Source organism: Amblyomma mixtum, chromosome 3 (genome assembly GCF_055824585.1).
Source record: "Amblyomma mixtum isolate Tamu chromosome 3, ASM5582458v1, whole genome shotgun sequence".
NCBI lineage: Eukaryota > Metazoa > Arthropoda > Arachnida > Ixodida > Ixodidae > Amblyomma > Amblyomma mixtum.
The window spans coordinates 135,836,956-135,854,928 of record NC_143014.1 but is presented as its reverse complement, the minus strand read 5'-3'; the positions used below and the strand labels follow the sequence as shown (position 1 = coordinate 135,854,928).

Here is a 17,973-nt window from a genome sequence, read left to right as displayed (position 1 = left end):
CTAGTAGGTGTGGTGCCCCCGTTAATTGTCTCAGCTGCACTGGCCACTAAAGGGGGAGGGGGGGGGGAGGGCTGGGCTGCTCACCTTTCGCATAGATCCGCGCGAGAGCGTCTTTTTCGCAAAAGCGCTGAATGCTACAGGTGGGGTCATATTCGGCAACAGACGGTCGTGGCAGCTTCAGTCTCCACTGCTGTCGCGGCGCACCTGTGGTGACCGAACAGAAAACTGTTCGGTCGACGCGCTTGGCTGGGCGGTCTCCTTTGATGGGCATGTGCTGCTTCGTTCTTGAGTTGTACCCGACTTATATACCACATGGATTCATTTCAGCGGTGGAACATGGCGCCCTCTGAACCACGGCATTCGTTTGAAAGAAGTGCGAGTCTAGTTCAGGAAAACTGCACCTGCTCCATGGTTAGTGCTGAAATAGTGCAGCTGCAGCCGCCATGGAAGCAGATGATGGTTTGCGGGTTGTGATAAACGGCGAAGACTCAAGTAACTTTCACTCGTCGACAAGCTAGAACGCTGCTCGAGTTCTCCAAAGAAACGGATCGAGGCTGGTTCATGGCAACATGTTATTGTGATGTGCGGTTTGCACATTTCTTCATGAGATACGAGAGGTTGGCTGCCGCTGATGTAGGCTGTAAACAGCTGGCTCCAATTCATTGGCATCGCAAAGGCTAGCGACGACCAGGCCTGCACTCGACCATCCGTTTTGGAAGCAGACAGTGCCAAACTGCGCTCAAAGTGCCGGAACTAGCGGTACACACCCGCCGCACCGCCGCTGCCGCAGAACTTTGCCGAACTGGTGCATTGAGTGCAGGCGAATCGAGCGCTCTCCAACTTCCCCTCCACAGCGCTAGCCGGAACAACGAACAACCGGCAGCACGAAGCGAAAGCCTGTCTCTTCCCTTTCCTGTCGCTTTAGCAATGCCAAAGCTGTCCTCGAAAAATAATACGACGCCCAGAATGCGTTTCGTAGAGTCAGGTGAAAAAAATTGGCAGTGGCTTAGCTCTGCTATGCCTGGATATACGTAGCGTCAAGTGATCCGGTGTTTCGGCCGCACGTTTCGCCTTGGCTGCTCGACGGCAAACTGCCAGGCGACAACCTCGGGATCGGAAGAATTTACATTTTCCAGTCTTCTGCGCCGTTTGGCAGCGGCTCGACTCTCGTTAGCTTACCAGAGCTTACATGTTGAGCGCGAACGTCATTTCTCCGCGCACCCTCCTCGCGCATGCGCAGTAGCGCGCGGCGCAACTGTCGTAAACACGAGGTCACGCGTCGGAGAGGAGCGCACGCCGGCGGCGCCGGCAGCGAGGAGCTCGCACCGGCGGACCTTCGCCTCTCGTGACGTCACGCGGTTCTCGCGCTGCGCATAACAGGCGGCGCACACTCGCGCAAAACTCGGCTCTGACCCGCGTAGTGTGGCTTTACTAGCTTTACGCTACAAAACAATCCAGCAAAGCAATATGGCGGAAATCTGCTTGGAAGTTCGACACACACTACATAGGGCAAAATCGAGGGAAATGTGCGAACATCGTAGAGGTATCGTTCCCTCTCGTGAACACCTCCTGATTGTAAATGTTTAGCAGCGCCACACTCGTTATTTTTTTGAACTGTGATTATTTAGTACACGTGCATGTGTGTAGATGGCGCTACTTACTAAATTTATCTACATTTATCGCATGTCGCTGCGTTATTGCTATTATTGTTTGTATTCTGTGGACTTTGTTCTTGGCAATTGTTACAAGTTGATTAAAGGAATGAGAGACCGACATTTTAAGAGTATATTTGCCAGAAAAAAAGAAGCCGCGGAACGTTTCAAGAGCTTGTGTCCTTCATGAGGAGAACAAAAAAGGTAGCTAAAATCAACTAGACATTGCGCATTCCCCAAAAGCCGTAGAGTAAAGGCGATGCTTAGCCGCGTAGAGCGAAGTATTAAGTTTCTTCACGCAAAATCTCAAAACTGCCACGCGCTGGTTACCTGAACAATTTTGCATTCCGTTTTTAACTATTTCGAAAAAACGCTAATTTTGATCAGGAATAACTTTTAAACTAAACAAGGCAGACGGATGAAATTTTCAGAATGGAAGGGCGATTAGACGATCTCAAACTGTACAAAAAAGCGCCGCAATGCAATGCATATCCCAAAAGTTATTGCAGATTACATTGTTCTGTTTTCTATGCTTTTCAAACATGTGTGGCTAATAAACTAATCCATACACGTACTTCTAAATGCTTAACTATGTTCATTAGCATCCGATCTCAAAGTATCTCGAAAGATATTTCTCTAGGTGCAAGAGGTTTTTCACAATTTTGCATTTCCTGAGACAAGTTGAGCTCAACTGCCAGTTTTCATCTTTGCGTTTTCTTTTACAGTTGAAACAAATTTGCAGCTACCGTTAAACAAAATGCATCTTTTGAAAGCAGAGAAAAGTAGCTTTTCGGAGATATCTGAACCATATTTATGAAGCGAACGAGCGAGGTACAGTCGACGTACAAATATCACCAAAAATGGTTCCCGCTCACCGTCAGAGTGGGACCGCCACCTTAAAGAATACGGGCCCAGGAGAATACGTACAACTGCTTCTTCAGATTTACCACACTCTACATGAATCATTCTCCTTGTATCTGCGCGTTCCAAACGAACTGATCTTGCTTCAAACAATAGGGCACTGCATTTTGAATTATCGTAAAGTGATTCCTTTCTGTTTACCCAGTTCTACCTTCCTTTTAACGTTTTGGTATACTGCGTACTTGCCGGTTAGTTTGCCAGCTCTCTTCAGCCACTATGAGTGAATGCTCTTTACGTACAAATACCTTCTTCGAACGATGTTCATTCGTATCCCGCTGCACTGCCTCATTTGAGGTTTTGCAGTGAGCACCCAATGCTAACCTCCCAACCACTCTTCGTTTCATTTCTAGCCCGGCTTGTACGTCTAATTTTAGGCGCAAGACCTCATTTTCAAAAGTAAGCCCTGACACTATTACTCCTTTCCATATACCTCTCAGCACTTCATACGTATTGTTTCCTCAGCGTGCTTCGTTCTTCATTACCACGGCACTACTCTTCCCTTTCACCTGAGTAGACTGCTCGTGCTTTTCAATTTCCATCTTGCCCTCGTTTGTCCATACTCCCAGCTATCTGTACTCTCATATACCTGCGTATTTAATGAGCGGCTCTTCAGTGGTTGAATATCATGAACCCTGATTTATCTGGGTTGAATTTAAAGCCTACAGCGTCGCGTTCGCTTCCACAGGTTTTCACGGGGGTCTGTAGATTTCTTTGTTTCTGAGCTAAAAGTACAATATCGTCTGCGCACATTAGACCCGGGAGCTGCTGCTCCACAACCGTTCGGTCTAGATTATAAGAGAGGCTATATCATAACTTACCCATGCTATTTGAACTTCATTATCCCTGTACATATCTCTTCTGGTAGCTCTATTATCTCATTCCTAATTCATTTTTCTTTGAGTATGTTCCACAGGCGCTCACTATCTAAGTTGTACGCACCACTGATGTCCAAAAGAGCTAAAAACAAAGGCCTGCTCTCTGATCTAGCTATGTCAGCACGAACAAACTATCGTCCAAGCGCTCTCCGGTTCTGAACCCATTCTGAAGTTCACCCAATGTCTTATTTTCTACCTGTTTGCACTGCCAACATGTATGTAACCGACGTTACTGTAGTTGGCCTGTAGGATTTAATGCTACTCTTATATCCTTTTCCCTAGTAAATCAAAATCATTGTACTGTGTCGTCTTCTTTCTGGAATTTGCCTATCTATTATGCCTTATTCTAGTGATTTTATCAATGTTTACTTACTTCGTGGTCACAGTACATTAAATAGCTTAATTAGAATTTCATTTAATCCTCCTGCTGCACGGTGAGGTGTTTTTTTCTCCTCATTTTTCCAGTTAAGACTGCCCATTTCTATCTCGGTTTAACGTTCGTGCTCCTTTGCCACATCCTCTATGCTCCGGATTGGCCCGCTGCCACTCATAAATGGCTAGGTTAATTTCTCTAATAACTCAAGACTCGCCCACCCTCTAAACAATTGCTGCTAGCATCTTTAATCTGCTCCTGCATCCTCTAATTGGTTTTTCCCGGAAAATTTATATGTATCCAGAACTTCTTGACCCATTCTTAGTAGTGTCGCGCAATTCAGCTATCCAACGATGGATGGTTTGCTTCATTTTACTCAGTCGAGGATCTGCACCGCCAATATGTTTTGCCGATATCGTTCCCATTGTCTGTCTACTTCATCCTCAGGAAGCTGCGCCTTCTTTGTCGCTTCTCTGGAAGCCGCGTGTCGTTGTTCGATGGCCTCCTTAGTTTCCTTATCCCACCAGCTTCATGACTTCCCTTTTCCTTTTCAGTGGTATATGCCTCTTTTTCATTTTTTTACTTCGTTCGCATGAGCCGCTCTAGTACATCATAATCACACTTTTTCAGTAGTCGCTTCTCTATTTCATCCTCGATGCATGCTGCTATTTCCGCCAATTTAATGTTCGTTATGTTTTTTTAATGTTCTGTTGCCACCATATCTTCTTTGGCCAGGTGTCCCATCTGTAGACTGATGCGTTTATGATCGCTTCCAAGACCCTCTGTCCGTCCGCCGTCTATTTCCATTTCTGCTAGCTTGGAATAAATTCTGACACCAAACAGCAGTCAGTGGCTGACTACCTGTTTCGGAATTTACGCGTGATTTGGCCTTCCCATTTAAGTTCTCTATTCACAAGAAATAGGGACCGCAGCTGTGGCAAAGTCGCTTGAGCACGTGCCCGCCTCGAATGCGGGAGGTACAGGGCTCGATCCCCGGTGCCGTCGGGTACCCACCGGTGATGCAATGGGCACAAGCTTTCCTCTGGTCTGGTGTTCGGTTTCTTTAGGGTGAAATGCTGGGGAACTGGATCTTTGACCCCACCTTTAGTAGAAAAAAAAAAACCTTGTGTCATGGCTCTCTTTGGCCACAGATGCCTTTGCGTAATAAAAATTCATCATCATCATCATACCAACTCGTTCTTCTTCCCCTTTCTTTTCTGTCGATTATTATTGCACCCTTCCCATAAGGGTGCAATACTCACACTTTCTCATCTGCTGCAGTCTAACCTGACTGCCGTAGTGCACGCTGCGCGACCCCCGGGTCTCAGGCCTATCTCTCGATCCACCCAGCCTTCCCCTGAAATTAGCGCCGTCTGGAACGAAGGCTCTGGCAACGACTGCTCCTCGCAGTGCCCTGTGCGAGAAGCAAGCGCTATTCGTGACCAGACTTACGGGTATCTTGGTTCGTGGCTACCACATCCTACACCATTTTCCTGCCCCGTCCTTGTACCTCGGGTATACTGCGCCCACTACGACCTGCACTCGCGGCGATACATCTCGCTTTTCATCGACTCTCTGGGCCATGTGCTCAGCTACTTCTGCTCTTAAGCACATTGTTGACCCCCTGCAACGTTCTCCAAAAGTTTACCTTTATTTCCTTTCTACCACTGTCATTACTGTCTTCTCCGGGAACGTTCCAACTTCGACATACTACCTGTCTCCCATCACCCTTTCCAAGACAGCACCCTGGCAACTTCCCATGCTGGAGCCTCCAGCGATAAGCACTTTCACTCTTCCTTCCTTTTCAAGCCTTCGTCGTTATGCTTGACCCTGATATTCCCCCTTTATCGTTATCGCCGCCTGCCCTGTTGCTCAATGCTTCCGCATAGCTCCGAGTGCCCTTGTCTTCTCGCCAGCTACCATCTAGCTCGATTTCAGCCCCCATGCTGATAGGATGCAGCAGCCCCTCGATGTACTGTCGCGATAGGCAGAAACGCGAAGAACGCGGCGCCTACGCGCTCTCCTGTTGGAAATTCTTTCGATCGGGCTTTACCGGGATGGTAAGAAAAAGACATTAGAGCCGCCATAGAATGCATTACGGACGACTCTAGCGTCTTTTGGCTACAACCGAAGTAAAAGCGTGATGAAAATAAATGCAAAGAGTGGAGCGCCTAGGGTCTGCTCTGTTCGCGTTTCTTTCCATCGCGATATACTAGAGTAGACGCTTGCTCCACTTCAGAATCACATATTTTCGCCCGTTTATTACTTCAGGGTTGACTGCGTTAGGAAAACAATCATCGTCGGCACAGTTTATAGCGCATCTTCTCTGCCAAAGGCTGCGGTTAGCGCGGAAGCTTCCTGCGCGGAAATATTAACAGCCTTGTACGTAGTACCTTGCGTGTGCATTTTGAATCGGATAAAACGTGAGGTCGTAAATAAACAGGTCTGTCGGGAATCGACGTAACTCTAAAGTTCGAAGAGTGAAAACAATAAATTATTCTTTACGCACGGCCTTACGTGACAGTATTTTATCTGAGACATGCCATACATGTCAGCACAGTGTTTTTTTTTTTTTTTTTTTACATTTTGCGATAGTAACATCAGGCAAAAATTTCGATCGAATAGCTAAGAGATGTCTCATTCGGCTGGCTCGGATGAGACGTGTGCGTGAGACATCTACTGTCTGAGCAACCACAGCTGCTAGCTGTAAGTCAATTTTCGGACCGGGCCCGACGGTTTTCACAATTGGAAAAACAGCATATGTCTTGTCAAGAGAATAGCGCCAAGCTCTTATGTGACTTTCAACACTAAAAGAAAAAAAAATGCAGTTTTTCGATAAGGCATAGCTTAGTTAAAAAAAAAGAAAAAAGAAATGGCTGCAGTTTTGACGCGTTCTTCACAGACAAGCCCGGGTGACGCACTTGCCGGGTTCCACGAAAAGCGTCTGAAGCTAAACGTGGGCAGTGAACGCTTTGCAGACAGGCGATGGTGCTAAAATAAGCAAAGAAATGTCTCTATGTCAAACAGCACACGAACTTCTTGGATTTTGGTATCTGACAGAAGCGCCGCTAAAAATGGCGTCCTTCACATCGAAAATGCAGTAGAGGTGCCCCATCTGACCATTTGCTACTTAATAAGAAGTTTTCAGTAAAAAAAAAAAAAAAAGCAGCCTGCTTTTTTGCGTGTGAGGCAACAAGCACTTGATGGCACTAAGTTTGTCCGTGTGGCACGGGTATACGGTAGGAGTTTTGGCTGAGGGTAGTTTGCGCAAGGGAACATAATACGCTTTTAAGATTAAAGATTCTAGTATACATAGTGTGTGTGCATGTGTGCGCGTGGTTCGTCGAAACGACTGTTCTCACAGGCACTGTGATTATCATGCTATGACACATTCGTGGGTGAGGATTGTATTGTGAGATATTTTTATGAGAATCTACCACGCGCTATGTTCTTCAGCAACGCTGATCTTGAGGGGGCCAGAGCGGATAGCCCACAAGCCTTATCAGCTGGTCTAAAAATTCCCATTTCCTTTAAATATTTTTTCAGTCCTACCCTCCTAACCTCATGTCACCTCTCTGCTTTTAAGCCACCAATATTCCAAACGCTTTTTGCAACCTCCGCCATACGTTTATTTACATGACCATTGTTATCTCTAAACCCTAGGGCCTGCTTCATCGACATTCGGATGGATACCATCACACTTGAGTATGAGGTGTTCAATTGTTTCTACAGATTTGCCACACACTGCGCATATGTCATCTTCTTGGTTACATTTCTTTTTGAAGTTGCGCGTACTAAGAGACACCGATCTAGCTTCAAAGAGTAGGGCACTGCCTCTTCAGTTATCAAGAACGATTATTTCCTGACCTGCTTTTTCCAATATTGATATAGTTCTCCCTACTACTAACAGCCACTTACTAAAATCCTGGCACATTCAAATTGAAGTCCCTAGGTAAGCTTTATATAGGGGCTTTAATTCAAACGACCCCGAACAACATTCACTGCACAAAAGGACTTCGTTCTGAAGCTCAAAGAAGAAAAGTCGCTACTGACTGCCTCCGCACGGTCCGCCAACATGACTCAAAGCCTTAGCCCTCCCCCGCACCTTTCGCAAAGACGCCAGCTACTGCCCTCAGTCAACCCTGAAGGAGCCGAGCCGGCTTCGAAACATTCGGTGTTAAAGTTTTTGGTTAGGGACGAGTCAGAGCTTATTATCATGTACTATACAGGCTGTTTCATACTGCCTGCCGCCGAGAGCCAACGAAAATGGGCGGCCCCGTGTGCATGCGGGGAATGAGCAGCTGGCCGTGTTTACTGGTTCACTGCGCGTGCGCGTTTGATGACGCCGATTCTCCCGGCTGTGGGTGGCAGCTCCTCGCGAAGGGAGCCTTGAGAGTGATTTGCATTTCCGGGTGTGTTCTGTATATGCGAGGATACTTTCATCGGAGGTTCAGAGTCATTGCCCTGCCGAAATGTTCACATTCCAGAGTGAGCATTTACACATAATCCCCCCCCCCCCCCCCTTCCCGCGTAGCATGCCCGCTGCTCGCCTGTCAGACGTCAGACATACCAGCAACAACTGAAGGAAAGCCACAAAGCTAGTGTCGCTCCCATGCGATATCCCCGTGCCGGAACCGCTTTCCTCCTCGCCCGTGAAAAATGCATCAGTAGTTTCATGACACAGAAGCATGTTCCACGAGCCCACGTTTTCCTAAAGAACGAACGAAAGCATTCATAGGCCCGGCCTCTCACCAGCGGTGCCAGTGCACGCGGTCCAAGCGACCTACCCCGTTTCCCGGCAAATGCTGAATAGGCTATCGCACACGCGTAAACTTTGCAGCTGCGTGCGCCATGCGCGAGCTCTCGGGGCAATTGTTCACCCTCTGAATGCGTGACTGACATACCGCCGTTTTTTTTTTTTCACGGCTGCGAAGAGAAACTGACTCAATGCGCAGGCGACTAGGGAGGCTTGTTCGACTCGGCAAAGCTGGACGGCCTAGCGCTGCCGCGCGCGCATATCACGTCGTGGATGGACACAAAGCGTGGAGTGCACCGTCACGGCAACAAGCAGCGCTCAGAAATTTCAGGGAGTGTTCTGACACCGAAGCACAGGTGCCGCTTGCTGCTGCTGAAGTGGCAGTCATGTATGCAGGCACTGGCCAGACGCACGCGGAGCGAGACAATTGAAAGTGAACGCTGCGCGTTACTCACGCCGTTCTCTTTTTTTTTTTTTCATTACAAAGGAGAAACTGCAGCTGTTTTTCGGCGCAAAGCCGCCTTAGCGGGTTCGTCTTCAGCACTGGGAGAAAAGCATGCAAACTATAAGTGCAAACGCGCGCCGCGGGCGCTGACGTGCACTTCAGTTTATTGATAACAGCGCGCTTTATTTTGAAAGGATAATATACGAAAGAGATCATTGCTCTGTCAACGCCGCTGCTTACGCTGTGTCGCCTCATGGGGTAGGAAAACAGTTACAAGTGTACTGCAGGGGCGTTGCAGAAAGAAAACACATAAGCGTGCGCCAAACTTTCGCCATGGCCTGCATGATGTAGAGCGATAGAGAGGCGGCGGCTACGAATAACGTTCAACCATCAGTTATTTAATCAAATCTGGGCACATGCATGGTGTATTTCTCTTTTTTTTTCTTCGCTGCTACACGAAAGCGACTACCACGTCCGTACACCAAGTATACGACCACGTGTTCGGTAAAAGATAACACAGAAAAGATATTGCCGAATTGGGCACCCTCGCTGAATTTGAACAAAGAATGGGCATAGCAAGCTGCGTCGTAACCTCCTCCTTCGCTTCGTGCGAGCGAACTCTTGCAGCAGCAAGAGGAGCAACCCTTTCGACTCTATCGCCCGAAGTGCAGGGCGGAGGGAAAGGGGCGATGGGGCAAAACTCGAGCAGCCTACGCAATTAGCCGCGAAGTGCCGCATTGCTCGCCGCTCGGGTTACAACGGCCCACGCTGCTTGCCAAGCTGTCTGGCTGACCGTATCTGGAGGGGCTGCTCGAGTAGTGGGCGCGTGCATATTGCGGTTGTGCTATGATAGCGCGCACGCACGTTTACACCGATCAGCGCAATGCACGCGGCAGAAAGAGCATACGAGAGCACCAAGCCGACGTGTTTGCCGAGTAAAGGCCTCCTCTGCCAGTGCTTCAGCGGAGGATAGACAGCCCGGTAGATATAAAGAAATCCTTGCAACCGGTTTCCGCGGTGCTACAGGCGTATGACAAAACAAAAATAACAGCAGACTCACTAATTGTGAAATAAAGAGAACGACACGACAACATCGTTCGTGCACTTCGTGAACCCCTAAGGCACGTATATCTGTCTAGCTCAGATTTCGGACAATGGGATCGCGTCGGTATAGTACAGCGACTCTGCAACCGATTCTGTGGCATTTTTTGAATTTCCAGCGCTGCCCCATTGGCTGAAGTGACGCCACGTCCGCGTTCGCAGAAGCCTAGGGTGCGGCGTCACTTGAGCCAATGGCGAAGGGCGGAAAATTAAAAATGTAATCGAATCGGGAAGGAATCGTTATATTATACCGGCGCTGCTTTCATTTCATACAGTCATATCAAAAAAGAGAGAGGGAGGGATGAGATATATGTAGAGATGTGAAGTCCTGAAAAAAAAAACACTGCAATTTTGGAAGAAAAAAAACGGTTCTTTTCGTTTTTTTTCAGACGATAAAAAATGAAAAAAAACATCGAAAATTTCACAACGCAATTTCAAGGTTTTATGATTGCTTGCTTTTAGATTAGGTTTTTGTTTTTGCTTTGAAAACCATTACAGCGTGTATCGTTGAACGATTGGAGAGCAATCGTCATCGCCGATGCCAGGTAGTGCTTTTAAAACGCTCGTGCTGCGAGTACGTGGGTTGAAGGCCAGGTCACATATAAGATCTAGGCTTGACTTAAAAACACACTAATACTTGAACTCACGGCTGAAGTAATACAAAATGGCTGCAAATTCTACAGCGCTACACACACGGCATAAATAGCATAGGCTAATGTGCACGTAAGCGGTTTTAGCCAAATACAAGCCTAGCTTCTTGATTTCCGATGTAGCAGAGTACAGGACATCCGCATGAATTTGGTCCAGGACATGGGTTTTCAGTGATGCACGTGACCCCATCTACTTGGTGGCAAGGTCTTTGCACCAACCAGCCACTAACTCGTGTGGGCTGCCGACAGCTGCAGATACCACCATCATCCGCCAGCTGCGAACGAAACTGGTCATGTTTCGGAAGCATCCATACAAGGATTCGCAACAGGCTTTCAGGGGAACGCGTTCGAAAGCTTTTGTATGTGCAGTCGAACCTAGCTGTAGACACAGCTTCAATCAATGCTGCTGCGCGTAGTGCCGCATCCAGCGACAGTGACTCTGAGTTCGATATGGAGTGACTTATAGATCAGTTTTCATATTCTCTTTCTCGGTGCAATAGAACAAGAAGTTCGTTCCACAAATATGATTATATCTCCATATTCGCCTGAAGTGCAAATCATTATTTAATTTCTCGGTGCAATAGAACAAGAAGTTCGTTTCACAATATGACATCTATAGCTGCATATTCAACTGCACTTCGGAGCATTAATATTGATCGTTGTGCTGTTGCAAATAAAACTGTTTTTGTCACATTTTGCAAAATTTCCAATTTTTCATGAAAAAAAACCCTGAAGAAAATGGTTTTTTTCATGCCATTCAAAATTTCTTGAAATTTTACATCTCTAGATATATGCACTGAACGCAGAGAACTGACCCAAAAGTGAATACGCACAGCCCATGCTTACAACGACGACGTCCATCGCAGCTTCAGCCGAAGTAGGTAGGTAGGTCAAGCCAATGAGAGCAGGCTCTGACAAGACCGATTGTGATTGCAGTAGCTGTTTATTCCGGTTATTACGGCAGTTCGCGAAACTTTTTATTTCTACTGCCTTCCAAATCAATTCGAGCCCATCACTGCAGTGCCAAGCTTGGCTACAACTCATATGAACGAACCATTTAAAAGAAAAAGGGGAGAAAAAAAAGGCAGTTTTCAACTTTCCCAAATGAACGAAAAACAGCCAAAAACATCGGTCTTAATCTACTTCTAAACAAGAGTGGGAACCAATTTCGTTTACTTGCTGATTCTACATCACACACACAAAAGGATAGGTGGAAAGGTGGAAAGCCGATAAGTGTGCGTTTAAACACCAAAGTAAAATACCATCAGGGTGCCGACGTAAGTTTGAAAACGCATTACGCAATCCGAAGCCTAAACCTCGGAACAGTGCGCACCTCGACCGCACACGACACCCGCGCAAAATGCGAAGCTAAACGAAAGAGCGCTCAGCTATCAGTGCGCCAGCGACAAACTGTCGAGGTAACGACTTCCGTACGGTGTGAGACGGGGTTAGCGCAGCTACCAGTTCGAAGGAAAACGTAAAGAAAATGAAGCGAAGAAAGACGAAGGCCATGCAAGGAGGCAGTATACTTCTCTCGCGGGATGCGAGATTCACATTACAGAGCACTCAAGTTGATTTTTCGCGATGCGACGCCCAGACCACCTACTTGAATTGAGGGAAGAGAGAAATTCGACACTCTCAACACAGGGGAGAATTTAAATGCGAGAAATTTTACATACGAAAACTACGCTGAAGGCAATTTTTGGACAAAAGTCGAGGAAATATATCGTTGAAATGAATCAATGGAATCATCCCCCCAACCGCCCCCTTGCAAGATTCACACAGGGGACTTCGGAGAGGGTAGGGAGTTCATGACGTCACTGGTCGGCGAAGTCCCCACCCCCGCTCCCGCATTCACACGGGAGGCAAAAGTCCGAGATAGAGTTCCTGTATATGCTCCCTTTGGTAGCATATACAGTAACTCTAGTCCGAGAGGGATGTCACTGTTGCCAGACGACCGGGGTTCGGTGCGCGCCGACGAGAACACGTCTGCGCTGCCTTTTTTGCGCCCAGTTTCTTCGCAAGGCATTGTTTCCCTTTCTACGACCACGCCTGTTGTGACCCGATGGGCAAAATCGCCCACTTTCGATTCTGAACCTGGTTTTGCTGGTGTCGAGCGCTCCCCCACCGCCTTTGTTCCCCGATTTGAGACGCCTCGCAGCCTTTCTTCTCCCGGTGATAGCCTTGTTTTGCCCATCGGACCAGAAACACGTGCGCTGATAAGAGAGGCCGGGAGAGGTCTATTTCCTCGAAGTACTTGGTGCTCTCATATGACTCGCAAGGCGTTGTTGCCCCCGCCCGACTGCGAAGTTGCTAGGCGCGCGAAGAAATGACCGCCAGCTTTTGTGCTGTCCGAGCAAAAGCCCCCCATCCCCGAGGGGGCCTGGTGCGCCGGCGCCCGAAGGCGTCAGGATTTCATGACATGTACACAACTCCCCGTTCGAGAGGGGTGGGTTTCTCCCTCTTGTGAATCCAGCTTCAAGAGCGACCCATAAATCCGCCCCTTTTAACACTCAAACTCCAAGCCTGGCGTCATCAAGTCACAAATACGACCGATTCGTTTTTTCCAGTCTACGAGTCCAGAAGGTAAAAACCCCTCCCAATGGAAATACCAGATATGAAGCACTCACTTCATGCCTCTGGTGAAAGCTCTTTTTCCTTCAACTTTTTGGCGACGTCATAAATCACTGTTGCCTTTTTCTCCAACGGCAGTGACCGCAGGGCGCCGACGTAGCTCGTGTTCTTTAGGCCGCGTCTAGTTTTCGTGACAGCGTGGTCCTCTGTGAACGGATCGGCGTAGTTTCTGGTCAAAACGCCGCGGTACTAAACATAAGGTAGACGTAAACCGACGGGCTAACTGTTAGCAGTGAAAAGTGCTCGCGTTACATTTCGAAGGCACGAAACGTATTTTGGGAATTACTTCGGATACCGTGGGGATTTGGCGCTCTTCTTTACACCCTGCCAGTAGCCCACGCACATACACAGAAAAAAACTGATTCATGCGTGCAAAGCGAGCTTTACATTCGACGGAGCGGGACCTTATGCGTTAAACACACAATATTGTCTGCTTGAATTTTAGAATAATAAAGGGTTACAGCTAGGCGTCGAATGCGTTATATATTTTCTAAACCAAGTCCGAAATGATTCAGTCTATTCAAAGCCGAGGATTAAAGGTTTCTCGGAATTCTATGTGTCACCTGGAGGTCAGCAGTGAGAGAGCCGACCGCGGCTGCGCGAGCGGTGGACCGGAGCCAACAAAGTCCGCCTCTCACAACACAAATAGTGACAACACCCCACATCACCTCACTAGGAAAGACCTGCGAAAAATGAAGGTGAACAGAGACGTGGTCACCATCAACTGCCATCTTCTTGGCTTACTCCAGAGCACCGAATCAGGTGCGCCAACTGTTCTTTTTTCTGGCCACTGAGATAAAAAAATGTTTCACCTTCCGTGTTTTTCAGCTCATCAGAATAAAAAGACTACGGTGGCCGACAGAGCCTGCTACCCGAAATAATAATTGCCGAAATCTCCACATTCCTACTTACGAAGCCTTAGCATCGCAGATGAGTGGGCTTTTGCTACGTAGTGTATATTAGAGCACTGCACGGGCCTCAATTTGAGGCCCAAGCCCGGCCCGGGCCCGCGACCTGAAGCCCGAGCCCGGCCCAGGCCCGCGGCTTCAAGCCCGGGCCCGGCCCAGGCCCGCTAAATTATCGCTCTAGCGAGCCCGGCCCGGCCCGTGAATCCCGGAGTGAAGCCCAGCCCGGGCCCGGCCCGGCCCGTTTCTCAGTGCCGCTTGAGGTATACTGCTCACTCTGAGCAAGTGGACTGCTACTAGACCGATAAGAAACTGGCCGACAAAGGTTCTGAAACCACAGTTTGGCTTGCAGAAAGTTGGTTCTTTTTGACCCAGAAGGAAGGGATTAAGAGTAGGGCTCGCCAGGCCCTCTTTTGGACACTGATCTCGTGTAGGTGCGCAAAGATAAACTCGGAAGTTATGAGAGCCAAATAAAAAGGGCTGCATACGCGCGTAATAGACTACTTGCATTCTCCCATGATTTTAATCAGTTACATTTTGTCGCCCGCGAAGTATAAACCTTAAAGCTGCCTAGCAAGCAGTAGGATGACATTTTTTTAGTGAACGCGATCTCCCAGGTTGAACTCATATCCGAACTAGTTGCCTTTCAGCAGAAACGAACAGCTAAAAGGCTTGAGTATTTCACGGTGTGTGTTTTGTAGACTATAAGCGTCCTAAACTAATATGTCCTTTCTGAATGCATTTCTAATAGTGTATAGGTATGTTTTGGGATGGCGGACGAGCAATTTCCAATTAATACCGGTTAAATTTTACTCTTACTAGTGGAGCAGAAAATAACGCGTGAACCACGTGATAACTTACAGGGCAAAACACTTGTCATGTCAACCAGGCTGAAGAAGCAAGGAGGGATAGATGTGGTTATGAGATGAAATTTACAAACTCTCGCGAGCTTTTGTGGCTATTTCATTTACTAGACGTTCCGGTCAGCTGATTAAAAAGAAAACCAAACGCGCTTTAGTTTGTGGATTTTCTCACACGAGAAAAATAAAGCTATAAAATAAAAGCGATGTTTTGGGGGCTTAAGGGCCCAAGGAGAGTCAGGCTGTGAGAGACGCCGAAGCAGAGGGCTCCAGAACATTTCGACCACATGGGTTTCTTCAACGAGCAATGAGACTACAAAGTACATGGCTGCCATGCTTGCCGCCTAAATAGAAATGTGGCCGCCGAGGCTAGGAGCAAATCCTGGTTCTCCGACTCAGTAATCAAGCGCCTTGACCACTAAGCCACCGCGGCGTGGAAATAAGGAAATAAATAAGTCAATGAATACAGCTGAGATTTTTTCTCAGCGCGTACTATAACTCATAGCTCCCCTGTGTCGCTGCTCCAATGCCGCAGTTGTGTACTTCACTCTGCAATACTGAATGAATAGCCGGACACCAGCCGTTACTATACGGACCGAAGCCCGGCTCGGGTCCGCAGCTTTAAGCCCGAGCCCGGCCCAGGCCCGGCAAAACAGATCATGTCCCGGCCCGGCCCGGCCCGCGGGCCGGGCCGGGCCCGGGCTTTCGGGCCGGCCCGAGCCCGTGCAGTGCACTAGTGTATATCACGGTGACAGTCACTCACAATGTGAAGGAAGGTTCTCATGCGGCCGGCCAGATGAAACCAACGTGACGGTGTTTTAACAACTGCATACCGCTGAAGCTGTCACAGATTCCCTACGGAGCTGTAACAGAACACAATCAGCCAGCTGACAGTGTCTGTCCGTGTTTGTAAAAGATTGGTAAGAGCCTCGGAAAAACAGGTCGCTTTTTTATGTCCTTCTCTGCCTTTCCTTTCGCGGTCATTTCGCTCAGCCGACTTGATATGCATCCGCTGTTACGAGCGCTCACTTGCCGCTCTCGTTCGTCCTACGGTGTGGTTTTTACCACTCTGAAGGCAAATCATTGCAGCGAAGTAATCTTACACGCTTCAACCCTTGCACGTTTTCTTCAGAGCAGAGCAGGCAAGTGGGTAGAATTGAATCGGATGTTTCGCTAAAATGAAGGAAAGGCTTGAAACCGGCAGTACAAACGGAGCTGGTTGCACTGCTAGTGTAAGTGCTCATCAACGAAATAACAAGTAAAATTCCGCTTAGAGGAATGATCGCATTGCGGCCAACACACGCGCCTTCGGAATGGGCAACCAAGTGCCCCTTGATGTGTTTACACCAAGTTTTGGCAGTGAATGTATATACCTGGTAGGGTGCTATTCCATACTACGTTGTCACTCGCATAAAACGGACACAAAATGATACTGACCATAATCAGTAAGAGACGAGCTCATGCAGCTGTTTGTGCATTGTAAAATGACAGTCGCATATTAATTCACCTCTACCCTTAAAGACGAAAATTATTCTTTACGTCGCAGCTGCAGCGTCTGGGCTCAGTTGTATTTAAAGCTGTAAGTGAGGCGTAGCCAAGGCGAAATGTCAGAAAGCTTAACATAGCGCCCGAAGCTATAACAGAAAAAAAAAGCGCAGCTTGTGAAGGTCAACGAGATGAAGATTTCAAAGGGAAAACGGAAAGGGAGAATTAAGCTTTCTGTGTCTACGGGTATTTCCAGCACGCAGAGCGCTATGAACAGTGCAAACACAATGTGGCATGCACATTGTATTTGCACCACGATCATAAGGTGCATATGACAAAGGATAAAAATTACGTTAAACAGGACATGTTAGCTGGCTGCAAGCATACAAAACACGAGTAAAGGAGCAAGTACAGGACAAACACATCCCACAAGACAACGAAAATAATGTGCGACTTGAAGCACGCGGCAGTGCTTAGTTTGATGTGCATACAACTCACTGCTGCGTTGTCAGCATGAGGTTCATCGTTTTGTTGTGTTTTCGCATTTAAAATAGTATGTTCTGAAGCCCCACACGGTACATGACCTTAGCTCATGCATGCGCTAATCTAGTCAGCACCAAACACCACACAGTGGGAACAAGGTTGATGCATTTTACACCGGCGTGTAAACAATACAAAACGTAGCCACGCGCACACCTCGCCGGTGAGGTTTTATCCGGACACCGTCGTATTGACAAGACCGCTTGAACGCTGAAGAGTAAAATACCGAAAAATTCTCACCTTGCAGCTGTGTGGCACTGAGCTCGAATCAGCGTACGAACCAGCGGCTTGGTGCGACGAAGCAATGCCATGGTTGTGCTCCCGCGCGAGGAAAGCATGCTTTCCGCAAATGCAAGCGTCCGCCAAACACGCGGCGTGTCACAGCGTCCTAAGGCGTCACGCAACTGTCAGCGCACAAACACTTCTCGGAATGGAACCGCTTCAACTCCTACATTCCCTCCACTTCCTTGTGAAATGACGAAAACACGCAAATGCATGCGCCAGCAACAGCAGTGGCACTCTACACCTCCACTTCCAAAGCGGCGATGGTCAGAATGAATTCGAGTTTGAGGTTAGCCGCCTCGCGGAAGCACAGCCTTGCTCCGTGTCGCCATCTGTCGACGACGTCCAGCGTCCCGCCGGGCATTCCTGAGCGAGCCCGAGGTGTAGTGCACGCATTTCATTGTTCTATGTCAGCACATCCGTCAAAGCTTTGACAGCTACTCCAGCCGCATCTCACTACATCACGTCATAAAATTGGCGATGGTATTTTTTTA

At 48.0% G+C, this 17,973-nt stretch overlaps 1 protein-coding gene across 1 annotated transcript in view; it reads right to left on the bottom strand.

Annotated features, from left to right (window-relative positions):
- LOC149352041 (medium-chain acyl-CoA ligase ACSF2, mitochondrial-like) overlaps window positions 1–17,756 on the bottom strand; it is a 106,783-nt gene extending 89,027 nt beyond the window's left edge. Inside the window, exon 1 of the mRNA XM_089581274.1 lies at window positions 17,438–17,756. Coding sequence (XP_089437400.1) covers window positions 17,438–17,535 — 98 coding nt within the window. The 5' untranslated portion in view covers window positions 17,536–17,756. The remainder of the gene's footprint in view (window positions 1–17,437) is intronic.
- Window positions 17,757–17,973: the final 217 nt, after the last annotated feature.